The sequence below is a fragment of the Equus quagga genome, chromosome 12 (genome assembly GCF_021613505.1).
Source record: "Equus quagga isolate Etosha38 chromosome 12, UCLA_HA_Equagga_1.0, whole genome shotgun sequence".
Taxonomy (NCBI): Eukaryota; Metazoa; Chordata; class Mammalia; order Perissodactyla; family Equidae; genus Equus; species Equus quagga.
This window is the reverse complement of record NC_060278.1, coordinates 24,954,386-24,979,598: the sequence shown is the minus strand read 5'-3', so window position 1 is coordinate 24,979,598 and position 25,213 is coordinate 24,954,386. Positions and strand designations below refer to the sequence as shown.

Genomic DNA, 25,213 nt, shown 5'->3' with positions numbered 1-25,213 from the left:
GGTTAAGTTCGCGGGCTCTGCTGTGGCGGCCCAGGGTTCGGATCCTGGGCGCGGACATGGCACCACTCATAGGCCACGATGAGGTGGCGTCCCACATCCCACAACTAGAATGACCTGTAACTAAGACATACAACTATGTACGGGGCGGGTTGGGGAGATAAAGCAGGAAAAAAAAAAAAAAGATTGGCAATAGTTGTTAGCCCAGGCGCCAATCTTTAAAAAAAAAAAGAAATATAGTGAGAGGGATAATTTTGCCTAGCTTCAAGTACAGCAGAAGGGCAGTTTATATGCACAGGCTGGGTGCTGCAATGAAACTATATTTAGGAAACGCAACATAGAGAAAAGGACTAGAGTGCTGATTTTTAAATTTTAAAATCCTAGCAGGGCTGGCCCAGTGGTGTAGTGGTTAAGTTCGGCATGCTCCACTTCGGCAGCCCAGGGTTCATGGGTTTGGATCCTGGGCGTGGACCTACACCATTTGTCAACCATGCTGTGGCAGCCACCCATAAACAAAATAGAGGAAGACTGGCACAGATGTTAGCTCAGGGCAAATCTTCCTCAAGCCAGAGAGAGAGAGGAAGATTGGCAACAGATAGCTCAAGGTGAGTCTTCCTGAGAAAAACAAACAAACAAATTCTAGAGAAGCCAAGACAGTCTCTCAGGCAAAACACAGGAAGCCCTCCCTGGAACTCTGGGGGCATAACCATAGTGTCTATCATTAACAAAGAGAATGCAACTTACTGATCAGCAAGGCATGCACAATGACTTTAAGAGGTGCCACTGTGATTTCACATGTACCATCTGCTCCAGTAAGAAAGCAGACCAAAGTTAAGCATAAACTTATGTTTGGAAATGAAATATTTCTCCAACAATTATGAATCCAGCTTTCCTGTTATGGAGCCATCAAGAACCTGACACACTGTGCTTCTGCTACTAGGACTTGATTTTTTGTGTGTGTGAGAAAGACTGGCCCTGAGCTAACATCTGTTGCCAGTCTTCCTTTTTTTCGCTTGAGGAAGACTGTTGTTGAGCTAACATCTGTGCCGATCTTCCTCTGTTTTATGTGGGACACTGCCACAGTGTGGCTTGAGATCCCACACCCAGGATCCAAACCTACAAACCGCAGAGTGCATGAACTTAACCACTACACCATGAAGCTGGCCCCAGGACTTGATTTTTAAGGAATACCAAAAAGGCTTTACTCACTGCACCCCAGGCCTTTTCACAAATTTCATTTATAACTTCAAGTCCTTACCTTAACAATGCACTTTTTCTTATGATATTTCTCTCCAAGTTTTTTGGTTATAATTTTCACGATGATTTCCTAGAAAATAACAACAAAAAAATCAAGATGAAAGGAACGACAAAAATTATCTTTTCTGTTTTACATCTTCATTTTAAACCATGTTCACCAAAAATCATTGTAAAATGTAACTGCTCTGCTAACTATGAAATTTTGAAGTTCTAAGCCTTCCTAACAATGGTAAAACATTTCCTTAGTAACCTTTCACTCCTTCTTTCTCTTTTTATTCAACATGGTCACCAGGAGGAAAAAAATATATATCTCACGGCTCATTTCCCCAGTGAAGGTTTCTTGAAATCGAGCACTTCTATCTGTCAATCTCGACTCTATTAATTTAGGTCTTTCATAGGCAGCATCTTTCTTCCTCTGCATCCAAGTAAGTGAACTGCACTGTAGGTGTTGGCTGCTGACGGGAACTCACGTGGCAACAGCCTCACTGGGAAATGCAGAAACGGGGCCTCTCAGCTCATGGGTGCTCCTTTCCACAGCGTCCTTTTCTCATTATGTTGCTTTCAATTTTTGATACAGATGAGATTCCTCCAAATTAGTTCCTGCTAAAAGCATGGTTCTTCTGAGCATCTATTTCTCAAACGGGAGAGAAATCTGGGCTGATTTCATACTAAAGCACTCTGACTCGGCTTCTTCAGTGTTGTTTTCCCGATTTGGTCAAGCTAACAGCTGATAAGGAAAATTAAATCACCTAACTTCACGCTATGTTCACTACTCTGATCCTATATTTGCTAATTCGAGTGAATACAACAGAGGTACCAGGTGGTCCCCAGTCCTTCATTAAGCCAGGCTAAAAATTATATTAACGAAAATTCAGTGAGGACTTTGGAAGTAGGACATTTAATAGTAGAAAAATATGTTTAAGAGAAGACTTGAATGGTCTTATTCTTAAGCCTGTATTCTACTAAGACTTTCTAAATGAAGCCAAATAACGTGAAAACAGTTTCTCTGATTTAGCCAGAATATTTCCGGGCTAAATTTCTCAAAGGCTCTCATGGGTACACACTTATAATTTAAAAGATAACTCATTAAGTCATTGTACTTATTGACACTTGCTCACAATAGATCTGTTCAAAACCTTTCTTTCCTGAGTTTAAAAAATGAAGCTCTCCAATCTAGCTCTGTGGGCTGCAGGTTATTTTAACAAACATATTGCCCATTTCAGAGTGAGACACACGAGCACCATTGGCTGATTCCCACTTTTAATGTAACACTCTGTAATAGGAACTATGAAGAAAATCTGAATAATTTATGATATGAGAAAGTTACCAAACAGAAAATAAAATTTAATTGAAAAGCTTGTCAGTGGGAAGAGACAATCCTTTCTGAACCAACTAAAACTTGGAATGCTTGCCTTTTTTTTTTTTTGCTTTTGGTTTGTTTTCCTTTTGAACCAATGGTTCTTAACCAAGGGCACATCTCAGAATCACCTAGGAGGTAAGTCAAAATACGCATTTCACCCCAGGACACAGGATGGTGGCAGTACTGAAGTATACATATTTTGAAAAAATTTTTGAATTACTCTTTGGAAAAGAACTACTGCTTTAAGCAAAATTCTTGATTACATTTTCATAAACAATATATGAAACTATTAATATTCAAATACCAGCTACTCCAACAGGGAAAACAAATCAAAATAACCCCAGGTGGTTCTTTCTTTTCTAATCTTCACTCAAACTTCTGCTCAGAGACAGGAGTCGGGGTGACTAAGGCACAAAGAAGCAGAGCTGGCCACCAGTGGAGAGCAGAAGCCACTCCCAGCGGATCCTGGCTCCCATTTTCTAAAGGACCTTGGGAAATCACTCTAATACTTTATGCCTCAGTTTTCTCAGCTGTAAAATGGGGATAATAACAGTAATTATCTTACAGGGCTGACACAAGAATTAACAGAAATAATTCATACAAAGTGCTTATTTTCTATTTAACACAGCAAGTATTTTCATATTAAATAACTTATTTCATGATCCTTCACATGATCCACAGGTAGAAATGGTTCCCATTGTCTAAGGACATAAACTAAGACATGGAAGCTAAGCTATTTTCAAGCTAATGGGAGAATGCCTTTGAAGATCTGAATCAGAACTTTGGACTTTCTGAACTTCAAGGTTATTATTAATCTTATTTTCCAAATCAGAAATTATCTAAATGACACACTACTTTTTACTTTATTACTGATCAAACCAGCTCCTTTAAAAATAACTAGGTACCCTGAAAGTTCCATGAAAACTTCACATCTCAGTAAGTTCAAAACAGAGTATCAATAAATAATAATTTTTAAAATTATTTAAATGTTTGAAAATTATCTTAAAATAATAAGTAGTAATAAATACACAACAAAATACAAAGCTTTCCTTGAGTCTGTAAAATTAAAACCCGCTTTTTTCGACAAAGCACCCAAAGGGGTATTCTAAGTTCAATAAGCTATAAGTTGAAAAAAAAAATATGTCTGCATTTACAATTCTACCTTTCAATCACATTTGTGAAAACATAACCCTTTGTCTTATAGCAAAAACTGAAAATAATTCCAGACTTAAATTCAAGGAGTCCATGAACAAATTTCCCACTACACTCAAGGAACATTACTGGTCTATACATATGAAGTTCCCCTCTGATAAGGGTACAACCAATACTTAAGATCAGGTAGAAAGGAGTCACTAAAGCTATGAATCTATCTATGTAATTTACATATATTTGAGAAATTCAGTCATTTATACCAAATGCTACTTAAATCATTCACTTAAAAGTACATTTAGAACTCAAGAAGCTCCAACTGAACACGTACAGGCTGTAGCCAGTAGTCTGTGCGGGCGGCTCTTTTCTTTTCTTCTTCAATCTGTAGGACACACAAGACATTCATAAAGTCACCTCTGTAAAATCCTCAATTTATCTTCAAATACCATTCTATTTAGCAAACAAATACCATAAAACACACACTTCACCGAAGATCAATATAATTTGCAAGCTCTGATAAATACAAATAAATATTTTTTGCAATTAGTTTTTGATTAAAAAAAAAACTTGAATTAAAAAAAGTATGCAATATGGGCCAGGGTGATCAAGGGGTTGATCCGGTGGCTGGGTGGTTAAGTTCACATGCTCTGCTTTGGCGGCCTGGGGTTTGCCAGTTCAGATCCTGGGCGCGGACCTATACACTGCTTATCAAGCCATGCTGTGGCGGCGTCCCACAGAGAAGAATTAGAAGGACTTACAACTAGGATCTCCAACTATGTACTGGGGCTTTGGGGAGGAAAAAAAAAAAGGAGAAGATTGGCAACAGATGTTAGCTCAGGGCCAATCCTCCTCACCAAAAAAACAAAAGAGAGTGATCAAAAGAAAAAATAGCTGACTGGCCATTACAGCTATAGAGCATTCCCATCTTTCCCAACTGCTTACTAAACCAGAAGTACCAACTTTGAATGGGATGGAACAATGTAATTTTTGGTTGATTCTAAACCTCATTTTAATTCCTCCAACTTCCCAATATGAACAAAGAACACTCTAAACTTAGCATATATTATATTCAAAGGAAGAGGATCTGGCTTTCCCTTTTACTCTGAATTAAGCTCAAAGACTCCCTGTCATGGCTTATGACCTTGATAGTGTTGTGAAGAGTCTTATGACCTCCACGGTGTTGTCACAGTCTTACGACCTCTACAGTGTTGCCCTAACTCTCTCTAACCTCAAATGCGACCACTCTCGTGCTCACTATGCTTGAGCCACATGGATCTTCCTTCGGATGCTTGCCTTAGAGATGCTCCCTGCCTTTAACAACTTTCCCCACGCGACCTCCCCACTCCCAGCCCTCAGACCTCCTCAGCAATTAGCATTTTGTAATTACGCATTTACTGGTTCACTTGGCCATGGTGTGTCTCTCTCGCTGCAATGAAAGCTCCGTGACACACAGGGACTGTGTTTTTCTCCCTACTCTCCAGACCCAGGACTCGCACAACACCCAGCCCCTAACAGTGACTCACTATCTGCTGCATGATGGACGGACCACATCTCTTAGGGTACACATCTTACACTACACTTCAAGCTTTTCAGACTGCCCCACATTGTGTGAGGACTCAGTAACAGGGGAAACCAACAGTTACCTCCTCTCCCTTCACAAGTGAAGAAAAGTGATGAGGAGACTAGAGGAAATTATGTTACAAGGAAAAATGTTAGGTTCTGTATCCAGGTATTCTTTCTCTTTGCCTGGCCTTCCTCGTCTCTTCCACTTACTTCCTACATTCATTGATAAGGCAAGCCTATGGGCTAGGGGGGAGAAAGGAATATTTAGGAGTATATCAAGAACCTTCTGCAGAACTGCTCTAGAGTTTCAGAGTCAAAGTATGGCCCTGGATCCAGATAATCATAGGTTTTCAATGATCAATCACATTAACTGAGCCATCAGGCCAAATCAAATTAGAAAATACATCACAGCTTCCTCTTGCTGGCTAGGAGGTGGTCAGTGGTGGTGGGAGGGGGTCCATGGAGGATGCCAATTTCACAGAGCCCCAGAGGGGGACAGAGCTTGCATTTCTAGCCCCATGCACTACTGGCGTCCTTCTGATTGAACTCTACTGACCATAACCCCACAGAGAGCTTTAAAGGCAGCACTCGAGGCAAGAAAATATACAGTTGGGAGGGGCTCCAACTCTGTTCTGATGGAACTGCATCTGGCTGCTTTTCCCTAACCCAGTACATGCATATTTTTCTAACTGTATAGTAATCTAATAAGTGGTGAAACTATTTAACTTCCCTTGGTGTGAACTATATCATTCCTCTTAATTGCTAAGGAGTCGAAAGCTGCTCAGAAACTGTACCTCCATGATCTCATCGAGGGCAGACTTCTTTTTCTTCTTTTCTTTTGACTGAGTGGAGCTCTGGGAAGATTCCTTCCGTTTCACTGAAGCTGCATTTCCTATGGTCTTCAATGCACTTGGTCCCAAAGAACTGATAAAAAGAAGAACTGTGCTTGTTAACAAACTATCTACAGAGGAACAATACAGAAGAAATCTGTTACGTGATTAATTTATAACAGATTAGTCAAGGCCAAGCAGGACCTGTCTGTATCTCTTACACAACTGTAAGCACCACAAGAACACGTCCTTCCTGTCTTCCTCCCTCTCCCTTCTCCCCACCCCCAGTTAGTGCCGCTAAACCAGTGCAGTGGAGTGACGACAGCTTCGGCTCTGGTGTTAGGTAGATGAGGGTCTGAAGCTTCTTCTGCTAGGACCTTGTGCAATTAACTTTTCTAAGCCTCAGTTCTCTATAACTGTGGAGAATGATGTGAGCCAACTCATAACTCGACTGCAAGGATTAAATGAAATGTTTGTAAAATGATGGCTAGAAGCCTAGCACACTACTGTCAGTTCTATTCTGCTAAAGGAAAGATCTCAACGTGTCACTTAAAAATTTTTTATTTCTCCTGCCTGCCTAGAGTTGACAGTGTGAATTCCACATGTTTTAGTGCCAATATAAAATTGTCACCACTGGCCCCGGAATACTATCTCTGACTTATGTACGTGAGTCATTCTGAACAATCTGCTATTGAATGAGCCATGCCCTGTGCTTCATGCCTTTGCAAATTTGCACATGCCTTGTTTACACGTAAAATAATTTCTCCATTGATCTACATTTCTTAAAATTCTTTAAAATCCATCCTTCATGAGGCTTCTTGGATCCTGTCATTTTTTGAACTGCCATAGCACTTCGTGGCAGGTGTCACATGCCCTCTTGTACTATAATCATTTATGCATGACCCCTCTCTCATAGTAGGGGAGGAACCATATATTATATACACATACATATATTTTTTGCCCAGTAAAGTAGCAGTAACTATCTCATAATTCACATAAAACAGACTCTCAATTAATATTTGTGGACTAAATAAATCTTACCAATCTAGTTATTTGTCATATTTACAAGACATGAAACAGAGAATAAACATTTGCACAAAGCTACCATGGAGATAACCAAGAAAAAAAGTGTGATGAATAGAAAATACAACAGAATTATGATTTTCCATTATTTGGAATTTTTTTCAAAAAAGGCATTTAGAGGTCGCATCAGATTTATTGGCAGCCTGGTTACTTTAAGGACTCCCATTCAGCTCACAGTTGACTGAAATCCCCATATCTTTTCTACATAGGCGATTGTCATTCAGGACCCTCCACTGTCTCTGTGGAGGTTGCTCTCTCTGCTTAACTGCAGGGCTTTATACTGACCCTTGTGAAAGTTCACTTACTGGGTTTTGCCCCATAATTCAATCCTCTGAACTATTTTTAAGTTCTGAGTCTCTTACTGAACAAATTTGCCAGGTTTGTGATGACTGTTAACAATATATACCAGTTGTGAACAGATTAAGTCCATATAAAGATAAACTCTTCAATTTGCACTTTAAAATAAAAGTTCTTTAGATTTACATGTTCTCTGAGCTGGGAATCTACCCAATTTAGCAACAATCCCAGATCATGGTCACCGACAGTGCGTCTGTGGAGTAGGCACCCATAATCCCAGCACAGGGGAGTTAGGATGCAGCGCTATTTCGGGGTCTAGTGGTTACCTCTTCCTCTTCGTACGTTCACAAGCTACCTAATTCCTACTGAAATCAGTAGGAAAAACTTGCTACTATTGTTTTCTGAAGTTTTTCTCCAGTTTCTGAAAAAACATTTGCTTATTTTTCCGCATTCTGCCTTTTCTCACATGCTCCATGATTTCTCAAATATTATCAACAATGAGCCTTCAAATACATTTATAAATTATTTCAGTATTTTGGTATTTGTCTCAGCTTGGAAACTTGAGGTTATTTTAGGCTGTTAGACACTTTTCTTAAAACTCAACTTAAAAAAAAAAACAATTAAAAAATGGGCAATAGACATTTCTGCAAAGAACATATATAAATGGCCAAAAAGCAAATGAAAAGATGTTCGACATCACTAATCACTAGGGAAATGCTAATCAAAGCCACTATGAAATACACTTCACTTCCATTAGGATGGCTATTATTAAAAAAACAACAATGGGGACAGCCCCGTGGCCGAGTGGTTCAGTTCGCGTGCTCCGCTTCGGCAGCCCAGGGTTGCATCAGTTCAGATCTTGGGTGTGGACATGGCACTGCTCATCAGGCCACGTTGAGGTGGCATCCCACATGCCACAACTAGAAGGACCCCCAACTAAAAATACACAACTATGTACCAGGGGGCTTTGGGGAGAAAAAGGGAAAATAAAATTAAAAAAAGAAAACAACAACAACAACAAAAAAAACAGAAAACAACAAGATTTGCCGAGGATGTGGAGAAATCAGCACCCTTGTGCACTGTGGGTGGGAATGTCAAATGGTATAGCTGCTGTGGAAAATAGTATAGTTGTTCTTCAAAAAATTAAACGCAAAATCACCACACTAGCAGTTTTACTTCTGGGTATATACCAAAGGAACTGAAAGCAGGGACTCAGATTCCGGGGCACCAACGCTCAGAACAGCATTAGTCACAGTAGCCAAAAGATGGAGACCACTCAAACGTCCACTCACAGACGAACAGACAAACAAAACGTGGTATACACACACAATGGGAGATTATGCAGCCTTGAAAAGGAAGGAAATTCTGAGACGTGCCACCACATGGATGAATCGTGAAGACAGCGTGCTAAGTCAAAAAAGCCAGACACAGAAGGACAGTGACTCTGATTCCACTCACATGAGGGAGCCAAGTTTAGAGACAGAAAGCAGGACACAGGTGACCAGGGGCTGGGGAGGCGGAGTGGGAGCTGGCGTTTAGCGGGAGAGAGTCTCAGTTTGGGGTGATGGAAAAGTCCCGGGGATGGACACTGGAGATGGTTGCACAATGTGAATGTACTTAATGCCAATGGACTGCTACTTAAAAATGGTTAAATGGTACGTACCATTTCACGTTATGTATTTTTCACCACACAAAAACACTAAACTGAACAGAAAAAACATTTTCTATCTGGGCTGGCCCCGTGGCACAGCAGTCAAGTTCACACATTCTGCTTTGGCGGCCCAAGGTTCACTGGTTCAGATCCCGGGTGTGGACATGGCACCCCTTGGCAAGCCATGCTGCGGCAGGCGTCCCACATATAAAGTAGAGGAAGATGGGCATGAATGTTAGCTCAGGGCTAGTCTTCCTCAGCCAAAAGAGGAGGATTGGCAGCAGATGTTAGCTCAGGGCTAATATTCCTCCAAAAAAAAAAAGTTTTCTATCAAGAAAATGTATTCAGCATTATTAAATGTTTGTAATGAGACAACCAATGGATCAGAACAGCCCATCAGGATCTCATGCTAGAGCGGGAGTACAGACATGGAAGGGCGTTCCAGGGAGAGAGAACAGAAGATACAAAGGCAAAAGGAGGGGGGCAGCATGCCCCATTTAGGAACTGCGATTAGTGTAGCATAGCTGGAGGACAGACAGCAGGATATAAACCAGATCACAAGCACTACACATAGTATGTAAAAACTGTCAGAGGTGGGGCCAGCCCAGTGGCATAGTAAAGTCTGTGAGCTCCACTTTGGTGGCCCAGGGTTAGCAGGTTCAAATCCTGGGTGTGGACCTACATACTGCTCATCAAGCCATGCTGTGGCGGCACCCCACATATAAAATAGAGGAAGATGGACACGGATGTTAGCTTAGGGACAATCTTCCTCAAGCAACAAGAGGAAGATTGGCAACAGATGTTAGCTCAGGGCCAATCTTCCTCACCAAAAACAAAACAAAACAAAAAAGTTAGAGGTGTTTCCACAGATGATGACTAAAGACACTGAGCGTCTTTAATAAGAGAAAGACTTGGTAAGATTTGATGTTTAGAAAGATCTTTCTGCTTGCAATATGAAGAATCTAGCAAAGCTAAAATGAATAACAAAACATATAAAGAATGTTGACAGAGGAAATTATGAAGGATAGAAATTAATAAAATAGAAATCAGAGAAATGATAAAATCAAGAAAATAAAGAGTATTCTAAAAAATTAATAAAACAGATAAATTTGAATGCCTAGATGAAAAGGATATTCTAGAAAAATAAAAATTATACACATTATTGAAACTGACTTGAGATGATATTGAAAAGTTGAATAAACCAACAACCACAAGGAAAAGTAAATTGGTAATAAAAACTGCAGAAGACACACACAATATTTTACAGAAAAGTTTTACTAAGCTTTCAAGGAAGTTATAATCCCTATCTTAAAAATACTATTTAGAGAGTCAAAAAAGAATACCTACACAAAGCATTTTAACAGTTTAATATCACCAGAAGCACAGAAAATTAAACATCTCACTTATGACATTAAAGTAAAATGCAAAGTGAACAGTTGATTTGTTTCCAGCTGTGTATTATATTTAATCTTACACCTGCTGCGGTAAAATAACGCCCTTCCTCCCCAAAAAAGATTCTATGAGAGGGGAGAGACTGACATAGGGTCAAGAGGGGGTTAGAACCAAGGCAGGACATGAACATTAACAGACTGGAAATGGAACGTGAGGCTCCTAGAACAGCCCTAGAATTCTGCTTTCGGTAACTGGAGTGGGTCCTAGTGCAATTAAAGGAGACCAAGAAGTCCCAAGGGAAAAGGGACGTGGGAACTGGGGAACCTTTGTTCAAGCAATGGGGAAGCAGGGCTTACCTTCGTGCCTCAACATAGCCTAAAACACCCACTTTTGCTATCTAGATCCTTTAGTTCATTCTGCATTTTAGATATACAAGACAGAGAAATCCACAGGAAAATAAACCCCAACCTCCATAAAAATACAGCATAATCTCGGAAAAAGAAAATTTAGATGAGGCTTTCCACTGTGCCATCTGTGACACTATTTACACACTATTACAGATAACTGAGACTGAATTTACAGAACTTGGTCAACTAAAGCTAACATTTTTACTAATAATATGAAGGTGGGCATACGGTGCAGTAGGCCGAACAGCCGACCCCTAAAGATGTGAGGCCTTCAGCCTTGGAACCTATGAATGTTACCTTATTTGGGAAAAGGGCCTTCGCAAACGAGATTAAGGCAAAGATTTTAAGATGAGATTACCCTGGATGGTCTGGGTGGACCCTAAAGGCAGCACACATCCTTTTAAGAGGGACCTGACGCAGAGGAGAAGGTGACGTGAAGGTGGAGCAGGGAAACTGGAAGACACTGGTCTCGAAGACTGGAGGGACGCAGCCAGAACAAAGAATGCCAGCAGTCACCTTCTGGAAGCTGGCAGAGGCGAGGAACAGCTCCCCCCAGAGCCTCTGGAGGAGCACAGCCCTGCAGAGCCTTGGCCTCAGCGCGGTGACACTGATGTCGGAACCCCGGGCTCCACAGGCCGGGCAAACCTCTCCTGTTTCAAGCCGCCCGCCCCGGTTGTGGTCGTCTGTTACAGCAGCCATAGAAAGCTAATGCCAGGGGGCTGCTGGGACCGACCCTCACATCACCTACACTCACGAATAACAAATAATGCAGGAAAATGCAGAGAACGTATAAGGGGCTAGGACTGTAAGGCGTGTGTGTGATGATATATTTGAGCCTGTCTTCCAGGTCATGTATGTAGGTGTTAATTCTGAAATGTTGTGATTAAAGACAAGACATCTGGGAAGTCTTTCTGAAGCAGCACACACCGCTGACTCAGCCTACCTACTTCCTCCCATTCTCCTGGACACTTATTTAGTCATGCAAATAAGCACTAGCCTATAAATTAACCCAAAAAACTAAGTTAAATAAACAACACGTAAAATAGCAACTATCACTCAGCTCAAAACTAAATTCCAGTAGATACTGGCACCTTCCTGAATATCTTATTTGTCTTTTAACCTCCCTAACTAAACTGAATGCATTGCACACCGCAAACAGTGAGTAAATATATGGGAAAGAATACATAAAACTGCAAGAGAAGAGAATGTGCAAAGTAGATAGAACTACCTGGCTGCGTGCTCTACCAGGGTTTGGCAAACTACAGCCTGAGGGCCAAACCCAGCCTGCTGCCTGGTTTTATAAATAAGATTTTCCTGGGACACAGCCATGCTCGCTCATTTAGGGACTGTCTAGGGCTGCTTTCTCATTCCGACAGCAGAGTTAAGTGGTGGTGACAAAGACATATGGCCAGTAACATCTACAATATTTACTATGCGGCCCCTTACAGAAAAAGTTAGTTGCCTCCTGCTCTGTACTACACCATCTAGAGGGGAAGGCCATTATTACTGAGTGTCTGTGGGTGCATTTATACTGTGCTAGGTCCTGAGCAGACAGTGGAATAAGTCAGTCTTTATTCTTAGAAAATCATAATACAATGGTAAAACAAAAAGTGTATACCCCAGGTAACATTTACACTTGGTAAGTAGGCTACGATAGAAAAATAAACAGTACTGCAGTAGCATAGAAGGAACCTTTAAGAGAAGGATTCGCAGAGAAGCCAAGTGTTTATCATGTGAAACATTTAATCATTTAATCAGAAGGAGCTTGTCCTCAAAAGACAGATTCATCATAGGCAAATAAGAGAAAAATAGTTGCTAAAAAAGGAAAACAACCAACCATCAAACAAAAACAGAAGAAGAAAATTACAACCAGAGAAAACTATTTCACAATAGTGCAGCTTTTCAAACATAGTGATCAACATTTCACAAATACTCTCAAGTTCTAAGATACCTGTTTGTGTAGCTCACCTTGACTTGGAAGATGTTGCTGCTGAACTACATGCTCCTTTATTCAAATTAAATGTAACTGGAAGAAAAGAATTGGTATTCTATATATATTTCAGGAAAATTACAATAAAACTTATCAGATAAGATACCACAGTGTATCCACATAGAAATTCACAGACATTCTGAATAAGTGAGAGCTGGAGTGCTCCTACCCAGATGATAAATTCCTGTAGAATGTACTGGAATGATGCTAAGAGCTGGGGAAGACCTTCATGTGATGAGATGTAGCAGGCAGCCTTTGCTATGTCCCACTGCACTGCCCCCTCTTCCCTTGCTAATAGGAATCCACTTTTGTTTAGGTGCCCATACCTCACACACATGGCCTGGAGGATGCTATGTCTGAACGTTTATGTCCTCCCAAAATTCACAGGTTGAAAACCTAATGCCCACAGTGATGGGAATAGGAGGTGTGGGCCTGCTGGGGGAATTAGTAAGGTTCTTTTGGTCTAAATCAATCAAAATAATCCTATTCCTTTTCCCAGTGATTGTTTTTGAGGTGGACAAGTGACACAGTCCGGCGAACGATATTCGAAAGGAAGCCGGTTGGCGCAGGAGTGCCTTCTAGGGAAAGTTTCCCTGCTCAGGGGACTCCACAAGAACCATGCTCTCTGTCATTCTCCGGACGATGCTGGGCCTGCATACGATGGCTGGAAGTACTGGCAGCTGCCTTGTGTCCAGCTGCCGAGAGTATGGCACCAGAACCACCCTATCTCTGGGACTCTTGGTAGGGCAAGGTTTCTCTTGATCGTTTAAGCTAATTTCAGTCAGTCTTATTACCCTTTCATTTTATCAATGAGAACAATGCAATCCAGACAGATTACACCTTTTGCTCCCAAACACGTTGCTAGTTTTTGGCAAGGCCAATACAAAAGCATCCATATTAAAAAAAGAAGAAAGAAAAGTAAAACTACCTTTCTCTTCATCATTTTCTCTGCTTAATTCCGTAAAGACAGGAGCCTCCTAAAATAAAAAAAAAAGGTCTGAAGGTTTGGTTCACAATGCACTTACTATCAATATTCAATAGTCCTAAATTATGACTTGCTACCTACGTTGCAAGGCAGCTCTACGATGCAATTCTAAAATGGTTAAGAACCTAATTAAGAAATTATATGTATTGCAAATATTCTCCAATGGAGAATTATTCTAAAGGGGAAAAAAGTAGTTTTGCTGTGCCAGACTGTAGAAGTTGACCTACATTACTATTTCTGTTACAATTAAAGCAGGAAACAACAACAACATAAAGCAATAAACTTTAAGAATCTTAGCTACAGGATTACCTTAAAAAGCAAAACCTTTCTCTATGGTGGATAATTTAGCATAATGATCGAGTCTAAGACTAACTCAAATAAAACTGCAGCTCCACCTCTGCGACTTATTAGCTTGTCCTCTTGGTCGACCTCACCATCTCCCTGAAGCCAGAGTTATTCTATCTTTAAAACAGGGACAATGTACATATTTAGAGATGTTCTAAGGGTTATATAGGATAATATAAAGGAAACATTTAGCATATGCCTGCCATAATAAGTGTTTGGTAAATGTTAATTATTGTTTCTATAATAAAAAAAAAAAAAAGATGTTCTTGAGATCTAGCTAAAATGTTCTTTTCTTAGGTAACGTCCATATAAGATTTCACAAAGGAAGGCGAAAAAAACATGATCTCACTTTTAAAAAATTGACATATTTAAATTGCAGAATGAAGTAGTGCTGAGGAACAGAATTTCCCCTGCCTTTTAGGATAAAGATACTATTTATACCTGAAAAGTACAAATTAACTTGAAGGTTTTAGCAGTGTTAAGCTAAAATGTTATAAAATAATAATGTTACTCCAAGAAGTAAACTACTTTCCTCTGTATGAGAAGATGTGATCCTTCTTAATTTCCACAATAGGAAATTATAATTTTTCTTCTATTGAAAACAAAGGTTTAAATGCTAAAAAGGTGAAAGAATTTTGAGAATAAAAAGCTTTCAATCTTAAGCAGGAGGTTAAATTTTATAATTACAGCAGTTGAACCACTGCTCCTATTTTAATTTAATGTAGAAAACTCCTAAAAGATGGTGTGAATATAGGCATCTTAATGTAAGCAATATCATAACATTTATACACTCACTCGTCAACAAGTTCAATTAACACGGTATAAAAGCTGATTCACGAAGCGATCCTTACTGAGGTCTTAATTCTTACTGCCCGCTGCTTCCTGCACCATTCTATTCTAAACGGCTTATTCAAGATGTGTACAATAATGACCAGAGCAGCTGTATTCACAACAGCCCAAACTGAAATCAAGCCACATGTTTCCAACAGGAGAAAGGACAAATAAATTGTGTTATATTCATAAAATGGAATACTATACATCAATTTAAAAAATAATGAAACACTGACAGGAAAGAACATAGGTGAAGTAAGGAAGCTAGACACAAAGAGAGCGTACTGTACCATTCCATTTCTACGAAGCACAAGAACACACTAAACTAACCAATGATCAGTAGAGGTGCATCAGAGGAGTGGCTCCTTCTCGGGGGACAGTGGGTATTGATTGGGAATGGGCATGAGGGAACCTTCTAGAATGCTGGAAATGTTCTATATCTTGATCTGGGTGATGGCTACACAGGCTGTCTATCTATCTACGTAAGGAAACACATACATAAAAGTTCATTGAGCTGTAACCTTAAGATCAACGCACATCATACGCTTTATTACATGTACGTTATACCACAATAAAAAGTTTCTAAAGGTGGGCGGGCCCCATGGCTGAGTGGTTAAGGTTCTGTGCACTCCGCTTTGGCAGCCCAGGTTCACAGGTTCAGATCCTGGTGCAGACCTACTCCACTCATCAGCCATGCTGTGGAGACATCCCACATATACAAGAGAGGAATATTGGCACGGATGTTAGCTCAGGCCTAGTCTTCCTCAAGCAAAAAAAAGAGGAAGATTGGCAATGGATGTTAGCTCAGGGCAAATCTTCCTCACACCCCTCCAACCCCCCCAAAAAAGTTTCTAAAAATACTGAATGGCTAGTACTTTCACATACACACTAGGCTGCATTTTCCTGCTCCCACACAACTTTCAGCCTCTAAGCTCTATGAGGGTGGGCACTTCTCTTTTGTCCATTGCTGTATCCCCAGTGCCCAGAAGGGGGCCTAGCACACAGCAGGCACCCAATAAACATTTTTTGAAATAAATGCCTATTCTAGTCATTCTACCACTGAACCCCCATGACCACGCCTCCCGCACCCCCTCATTCCCCCCCAACCCCGAATTCAAGACTCCTCAGCCCAGGGGCTGTACCTCCCTTTGAATAGTCTACATCCTCCTCCCCAGGCTGGAGCCCTGCTGGCTCTCTGTGTTCCCACACACTGTGTTTCCCTCCAGCACTACATTAATCACAAGCAGTTGAAATGACCTGTTTATGTCGTCCCCACGTCCCCATGAGATATCGTCTCTATTTAGAGATAAGGGAACTGAGGTGTAGATCAGAGAATTAGACGAGATCGAGAAGGCAGTCAGTCAGGAATCGCCCCAGGTTTGTCTCAACTCCAAAACCTGGGCTTCCACACTCGGCCGCGCTCTTTCTCCTCTTAATTAAGGAACGTACCTATAAACCTCAACTCAAAGCTTAAAAAAGCAAGTGCTTTTGCTTCTGCAGACCTTTTTCTATTGCCTCTCTGCAGGTGGGATGATACTGTGGCCCACCTGTTCTTTCCCTTCCAGACCTCTTCTCACTTGTTCTTGAATGAATTTGGCAGTCTTTTCCTCATCGTCGAGGTCCTGCTTCTTCTTTTTCTCTAGTTCCAGTTGCCGGCGGAGCGTTCCCGGGTCCCTGTCTATATACTGAATATACCAGCCTTTCGGTGTCTCATCTACTTTGCACAAGCCTTCAAAGAACAACAGACATCATAAATCTGTATATGATCAAAGCCAAAAGTAAATATAAATGTGTTCTCATTCAAACACACTCGAATACACAAATTCATGCACCACGTGAATTTTCCATATTTACACTTAGTGAAAATCAGATATTTTAAGTGGAAAAAATTATTTTATCTCCTTAAACAGAAAAAATTATTATTCTGATTTTTAACTAGCTACGTTGAGGCAACTTATTTAAACAAGGGAAATATGTGAAAGAAGCATTAGCTCGCTTAGTAATTATTCAACTGTGTCTAAGTATTTAACATCCGCTGAGTACATGATGTTCTGCTAAGTAGAAATTATCCCCCTAAAATGGAATAAAGTGACACACTGAATAAGTAGTATAGTGACATAAGATTTCTTCCTCTTTCCTTCTCCCAAACTTTTCATCCTGTTAAAAATGGGAAAAGCAGCAGAAAATTTTAAAAATCACCTTAAGAGGGAATAACAAAAGTTTCCTAAAGTGAAATGAATACGGGTGGGGGGGCGCGGATGGAAGAGGACTGAAGATAATCCTTAACTTAAAGACGCTCCAGGGAGAAATCTTTGCATTGTCAAAAGAACTATTCCAGACATTCCTATTCAACTGCAAGACACAAAATCAATCCTGGAAGACCATGCTCCTCCCTACCAGTTTTTAATTGCCCTATTCATCTTCTTTTCCATAAATTTACACAGAAAAAAGATGACAATTCTTTCTCCCTGCAATGGAGCCACATGATAATTATTCAAATAACGTCTTCTTCTTACCTTCTCTGCCCAGCCACTTGGTAAAATCAGTCAGTGTCTCCCATTGAGTGGCATTCATATGGATGTGCTCTCGGTGGCTGATATACTCATTATAAACAATGTTGTTGTGCACTCTCTTAGTGCCTGAGAACAAGACATGACACGTGAATCCTGGGCAGATTGTAAGATCACGAAGTCATCATGCGCACAGAACTTAAGATGCTTACCAAAGCGCCTCCTGAGAAGTTCCAGGAAGTCATTTCGGAATTCCCTAATGAAGAAGGGAAAAAAGCCTCAGGTGATTTCTACAAATACAGAGCATCATCTTCCTGAAATGTAAACTATTATACAGTTTGAATGCCCAAACGATCTATGAACACATGTGTGAATATTTGTCAGGAAACTTTACAACTGAACGAGGAAAGAATCCCAAACGATTACAGTTTTCAAGAATTAAAGTTAAAAGTCAGTTTGGAGTTGAAACGTTTTGTCTTGGCAAAGCAGCCACAGCAAAAGTGACTACAGAGCTTTGGAGAGGGTCCTTCAGGAAGTCTCTTAGCGCCAGTGACTGTGGCATGACAAGCCCATTCTAGCAACGATAACAAAACTGCCCTTTTCCCACATGAAATTGGCACTTAATGTGTCCCTCTGAACTGAGTCCACTGTGTTAAGTGCTAGATAAACGCAGGCGAATAAAACAAAAATCTTGACGGAGGTTAAAACAGAACAGAACCAATCCTAACAGAGGTCAAACTGAAAAAGAGAGGTAACGAAATATCATAGGCAGAGTAGCAGGAGATGTCGGGGGGATCTCTAACATGGTGTGAAGTGTAACGAGGACTTTCACAGGGGAAGAGGAAGGGAAGGCCACTCCCAGCTGGCACAGAGATGAAAGCTTCGCAAGTCTAAAAATGACAATCTAATTGGGCTAAACTGAGGGCAGACAACAATGAGCGTGAGAGCGGGGTGGAAGAGAACAATGAGGGGAAGATGGAGCTGGAAAACAATGTTAGGGCTGTTTTAAAGTGCCTTCGATGTCGTGCTCAAGAGGTGGGGTTTTACGCACACAGTGGAAAAGTACAAAATAAGTTATTTAGAAGTTAATTTGTAAAGATCTGTGACTTAGAAAGACAATCCTGGTGGATAGCATACAACAGTAATTCTCAAAGCGTGGTCCCCATCGCTATCACCTGGGAGCTTGACAGAAATGCAAGGTCTCCAGCCCCATCTTAGAGCTAGTGAGTCAGGATGTGTTGTCATGTTTTCAAGGTGACGCTGCTGCCCGCAGTGGTTTGTGAACCACGGGCACACAACACGCAGAGAAGAGCAGAAGCTGCAGGCTGGCAGACCAGTGAGGGGGTCACTGAACTAATTTAGCTGAGAGACGCTAAGAACGATTACCAGGGCCGTGACAATGAAAGGACCTAAGTTGAAAGGACACTGAACAGAGAATCAATAAGAGGGAACTCCCAGAGGACTCGGAGGTTTCTGGCTTAGCAGTCGGGAGAGGCAGTTACTAGCCAGCACAGCATAACAAGGAGCTGTGGTGGAGAGAATACCGAGTTCAGCTTTAAAACACTGGCTTCGGGACAGCCTTCGGAAACAGAGATTAGAATTGACCAGAAAAAGAATCTACAACTCAAGACAGATGTTAGGAATGAAGAGCAAGATTTAGGAGTCATCCAAACATACAGGCGACAGTAGAAGAAGAATGTGACTCATGGGGACTGTGTACAGTGGGGGGAGAGCCAAACGGCACCCAGAAGAACCTCCCTACATTTGAGGAGCTAGGGAGGAAGAGGAATCAGGAAGAAAGCAAGCACAGAGGGAGTGGTTGTAGGAAAACCAGGAAAGAATGGAAGACAGCAAGGTGTTCCCACTGAGAGTTCAGAGCACTGTCCGAGAGCAGAGATCCAGGAAGAGGGAGACAGAAACAGCCACGAGGGACTCTTCCGGAGACCGAAGGGGCAGAAGTCAGCCCGCAGAGGACGAAGGCACGATGGTGGTCAGAGGAAGGCACAGAGAGTGGATGGCCCTTGCCAGGACGGCTGTTTCCCAAGGTGTGGCAGAGGTACCTGCGGGTATTCAAGATGGTGTCAGGTGGTTCACAGAGAAATGATTTCTGCCTTCTTCACTGTGTTATTGTGCCTTGATGGCACAAAAGCAATGGAGGGGAAACTCGCTGGCATCTTAGCCAGGCCAAGGCAGTGGGCAGTGATGCCAACCTGCACTGGCAGTCAATGCGTTCTTCACCACCATGTACTCACAGTGGACACCATGCTGGGTTCACCTAGAGTGGCTTCAATGAAGCAGTCAGTATTACTAGTCATATTAAATCTCAATCTTTGAGTACACGTCTTTCTAACATCCTGTGTGATGAAATGAGAATTACGAATAAACCACTTGTGCTGCCGTACAATGGTTGTCTTCAGAAAAAGCATTTGTGCCATTGTTCGAGCTGAACTATCTCTTTTTTTTCTTGGTGAGGAAGACTAGCCCTGAGCTAATGTCTGTGTCAATCTTCCTCTATTTTGTACATGGGACACTGCCACAGCATGGAGTGATGAGCAGTGCAGAGGTCCACACCCGGGATGCAAACCTGCAGACACTGGGCTGCTAAAGCAGAGCGCACGAACTTAACTGCTATGCCACTGGGCTGGCCCCCTGAACTATCTTTTTTACAGAACACCATTTTTACTTGAAAGAATGACAGACATATAGACAATGGTTATTCCAAATTAAGTATTCAGTGGACATTTTCTCAAAAATAAACAAAGTGAGCCTGTCATGTCAAGGAAAACAACTGACACTATTTGTTGCCAAGGATAAAACTAGAGCCTTCAAGGGCCGCCACGTGGCCGAGTGGTTAAGTTTGCGCGCTCTGCTTCGGCAGCCCAGGGTTTTGCTGGTTTGGATCCTGGGCGTGGACACCGCACCGCTCATCAAGCCATGCTGACATGGCACCCCATATGCCACAACTAGAAGGACCCACAACTAAAAATATACAACTGTGTGCTGGGGGGCTTTGGGGAAAAAAAGGAAAAACAAAATCTGTAAAAAAAAAAAAAAACAAAAAACAAAACCACAAAACCTAGAGCTTTCAAGCAAAAATCCCAATTTTTGTAAACCACCGTTAGTTAGTCCCAATACTTAAATACGTTTCTGGGGCCAGCCTAGTGGCACAGTGGTTAAGTTCACATGCTCTGCTTTGGTGGCCAGGGGTTCACAGGCTCAGATCCCTGGTGTCGACCTACACACTGCTTGTCAAGGCATGCTGTGGTGGCATCCTACATACAAAGGAGAGGAAGATGGGCATGGATGTTAGCTCAGGGCTAATCTTCCTCAAGCAAAAAGAGGAAGATTGGGGAGAGGTTGTGCAGAAAAGGGAACCGTCTTGCACTGCTGTTGGGGATGCAAACTGGTGCAGCCACTATAGAAAACGCTAAGAGATTTCTCAAAAAATTAAAAATGGAAATACAATATGACCCAGCTATCCCACTACTGAGCATTTATCCAAAGAATGTGAAATCAACGATTCAAAGAGATTCATGCACCGCTATGTTCACTGCAGGATCATACACAATAGCCAAGACGTGGATGCAACCCAAGTGCCCATCAACTGATGAATGGATAAAGAAGATGTGGTATACATATACAATGGAATACTACTCAGCCATAAAAAAGACAAAGCCATCCCATTCTCAACATGGATGGACTGGGAGGGTACTATGTTAAGCGAAATAAGCCAGACAAGGAAAGACAACCACCATATGATTCCACTCATATGTGGAAGATAAACACACGGAAAAGAGAATAGATTAGTGCATACCAGAGGGGAAGGGGGTTGGAGGGACACAAGGGGTAAAGGGACACATTTATATGGTAACTGACAAATAATAATGTACAACTGAAGTTTCACAACGTTATAAACTATTATAATCTCAATAAAAAAACAGAAGAGGAAGATTGGCAAGAGATGTTAGCTCAGGGCCAATCTTCCTTACCAGAAAGAAAAAAAAAAAAGATGTTTCTGACATTGATGTTAACATTAATGAATATGATTTTTTGATATTCTATAATAAAATGTGTCACCATTTGGAATACCTGCATAACTCAGTGTACCAATATTTTCCAAATGATCAATGCATGATGTTACAAAATCATGCACGGGTACAAGATCCATTTAAAATGAAAGATCGAGTGGATTTTAATATAATAGAGTACAGAAAGTTTGCTGGTATGCTTTCAGATTCCACACTGAAACTAACCTTTACAACACTACCACATTGTTGTGTTTTGATGTAGTATCAAAGAAGAATACCCAAAGTTATATAAAAAGGCTATTACAATACTCCCCCTCTTCCGACTACACATCTGTGCAAAGGCTGGCCTTCCTCCATGTGCTCCAACCAAAACAACATTTCAAAAGAGGAGGAACGCAGGAGCATGTGAGAGAATCCAACTGTCTTCTATGAAGTCAGACACTGAAGTGATTCGAAGAGATGTAAAAGCAATGCCACTCTTACATTTTTTGTTTTGGAAAAGGCGGCTATTTCTTATTAAAAAAGGTTATTTACTTTAACATGTAATAGGCTTATTATTGTTATTTCAAATGAATTAATAAGTAAATTTTTTAAAACGTTTTCAGTTTTAACCCCTAATTTACAAGTATCAATGGATACAACCCACATAAACAAAAGCTTGTTGGGGTCCTCAGTAATTTTTAAGAGTGCAAAGGAGTCCTAAGACCAAAAGGTCTAGAAGTTTGGAAAGAAAGAAAGAAAGATGGATAGAAGGAAGACTAAACAGTAATCATAATAATTAACTGCTAATATTAATCAAGTGCTGGGCACTCCTCTAGACCCTTTGAAAGTCTGGACCATTTACTCTCCTTATAAACCCTATGAAGGACAGACAACACTGGGAAGAGGGTGCGCTCTTGGTCCCGCTTTACAGATGAGGAGACTACAGCACAGGAAAACGGAAAGTCGTCCACCCGACGTCACACAGCCTATGAGTGGAGAAGCCAGATTTGGGGGTTCAAAGGCAGGCACCAGGACTCCAGAGCTGTGCTCTTGGTCGGGACTGTTCTAGAATGAAAGATAGTTTAGTATGTTTGAAGGGAAAGGAAGGAAAGACTGAATTGTGAGAAACGTTTTTTTTAATAATTTCATACTATAACAAATTGTCAAAAGAAGACAAAAACTGAGCACCAAAAATGCAGCCATCACGCTAATATGTAAGGAATAAACAGAGCTTCTAATATACAGAATATCGAGTATCTATTAAACGTCCAAGTGAATGAAGCTTGACATAAGGATGTCTTTGAGTTACTTACTCTGAAAAATAATCCATAAACTGCTGAGGATTTTCTGACGCCAGCAATAGTTGTCTCTGATGAGATTCAGACATACAATGACACTTAAAGCCATTCTACAAAAATGCAAAGGCAACAGTTAAACTCCAGTTTAGATCATCGGAATGGGCCCTAAATAGAAGTATTTAGTTAAACCCTAAAAGCTGCTCTCTGATGATAAACTGTAAATAATCATCATCATCATCAAATCACTAGCTGTCAGCACTGTACAGTTTTTTAAAAAATTTTTTATGAAGTTGAGGTTTGCAACCCTACTGATCAAAGAATAATCCTAGAGAGTAAAGAAACAGAAAAATAGTGCTTTAGAAAACAGACATTAGTAAGAAACCTTACTGGGCACAGTAACAGAGGAGAGATTTCATTTTTTTGGTCAATTTAACAAATTCTTACTGAGCACCGACTTCACAGAGTGTTACACAGGTGCTTTGAGGAATATAGTGAAGTACAATGAGTCTTCAGTGAATTTCCATTAAGGAAACTATTTTCCACTCACTTTCCTCCACTTTAGTGCATTATCCAAAATACACTGTTGAATGTTACATATACCTTACGTTAAGCAGACTAAATCTGTATCCTCTTCCGAGGACTGTAAAACACAGAAGTGTTGACTTCATATCCATTCCACTTAACAGTTGAACCTGACTCTTCACTTCTATTAGTAATCTAAATGCAAAACGTGCCTCTCCTCCTGTATTCCCCATCTCAGTGAGCAGCATAACCAAAGACCCCATCACCCCAGCCAGGGTGGAGCACCGCATCCTCGAGTCCTGCACCTCTGCACTCTGTTTATCACTAAGTCAACTCAGCCTTCTTAATAACTCTTAGCCAGTCCCTCTGCTCAATGCCCCTGCCACTGCCAGGATTTCACACTGGATCCTGCTTAGTTTCCTAACCCTTAGTCACCCACAGACTACCTACACTCTTTTTGTCTCACCTGCGTACTACCTGTGCAGTACTCTTACTTAAATTTATCTTCAAAAGAAACTTGGTATCAGTCTCATAAATGAAAAACCAGTCCTATTTTCCATAAATTAAAAATAAGTCAATAAAATGACAACAAAATACTGTTATGAAATTGTAGAAATCCCAGGGAGTGGATGGGCAGGAGGAAAATACCCTGGATCTGGCCTTCCTCTCTCTCTCAATCTTCCAATACTGACACATAGAAGACAGGGGAGGGAACTTACAGGTGTCACCTTCTCCTCCCCTAGGCCACCCTCCCAGGTAGGGAAGGGCCATGAACAGATCTGAGGGCAAACCGGCCAGGAGCACCACAAGTGCCTTACTCTGAAAGCTGAAGGGAAAGAATAAGCATTTATCTTCCCTTTCCCAAGGGGACTGTATTTTAGGATAACATTTGAGGATAACCCAATAGCCCTAGTTGATGAGAAAAAAGCTCATTTTTACAAATGAATGGCAGCTGATAATAAATGGCAAAAGAATTAGAAAAATAACCACTTTGCAACTCCTAATGAAATAACTGACTCAGGCAAGGATGCTAAAGACATAGGTAAAAGGTTGATGGGAAACTAGATATGTGGGCATGTTTCCAAAGTCTTACCCGACTAGTTACTTGTTCTTACAAGAGGGAAAATGTTACTTTCTAACATTACTTTACAGGCTGTCATCTTTACTCAATCATTTTAGGATTACTAGACATTATGGGCTTCCTTATGTGACGCAATATGAAATACACTGGATCACCTATGAAGATTTCTTCCCGAAAATGTTTAACCTGAACCTGATCAAGCCCTTAGATCTAAGTTCCAATTTACAGAAACTACAAGAGTGAGAGAAAGAAGACAAAACACAATCACAGGGAGACAATCCTACATATCCAGAAAGTGGGAATGCCCCACTATAACTGACTGGCCTATTCAAGTCAAAGTCAAGAAAAAAAATTGGGGGTTGGGGAGTGGCAGGTGGAGGCTATAGGGTGGGGGAAGTGGGTTCTATTCTAAATTTAGAGAGCATTAAAAGTCCTAATAACCTGGAGTACAGAGATTTTTAGGGCAGTGAAACTACTCTGTATGATACGACAATGGTGGATACACGTCATTAAACCCACAGTACAACACTATGAGTGAACCCTAATTATGATAATGACATGTCAGTGTAGCTTCCTGACTGTAACAAACATCCCACTCTGCTGTGGGATTTTCACAGTAGGGGAATCTACACATAAATGGGGGCAGGTGTCTTTG

At 41.0% G+C, this 25,213-nt stretch overlaps 1 protein-coding gene across 2 annotated transcripts in view; it reads right to left on the bottom strand.

Annotated features, from left to right (window-relative positions):
- KIN (Kin17 DNA and RNA binding protein) overlaps window positions 1–25,213 on the bottom strand; it is a 33,109-nt gene that overhangs the window by 6,292 nt on the left and 1,604 nt on the right. For both annotated transcript variants that reach the window (XM_046679765.1, XM_046679766.1), the window contains exons 2-10: window positions 22,971–23,065; window positions 17,860–17,903; window positions 17,654–17,776; window positions 16,685–16,866; window positions 13,905–13,953; window positions 12,955–13,012; window positions 6,121–6,250; window positions 4,095–4,145; window positions 1,256–1,324 (exon numbers count right to left, since the gene is read on the bottom strand). In XM_046679765.1, coding sequence (XP_046535721.1) covers window positions 1,256–1,324; window positions 4,095–4,145; window positions 6,121–6,250; window positions 12,955–13,012; window positions 13,905–13,953; window positions 16,685–16,866; window positions 17,654–17,776; window positions 17,860–17,903; window positions 22,971–23,065 — 801 coding nt within the window. The remainder of the gene's footprint in view (window positions 1–1,255; window positions 1,325–4,094; window positions 4,146–6,120; window positions 6,251–12,954; window positions 13,013–13,904; window positions 13,954–16,684; window positions 16,867–17,653; window positions 17,777–17,859; window positions 17,904–22,970; window positions 23,066–25,213) is intronic.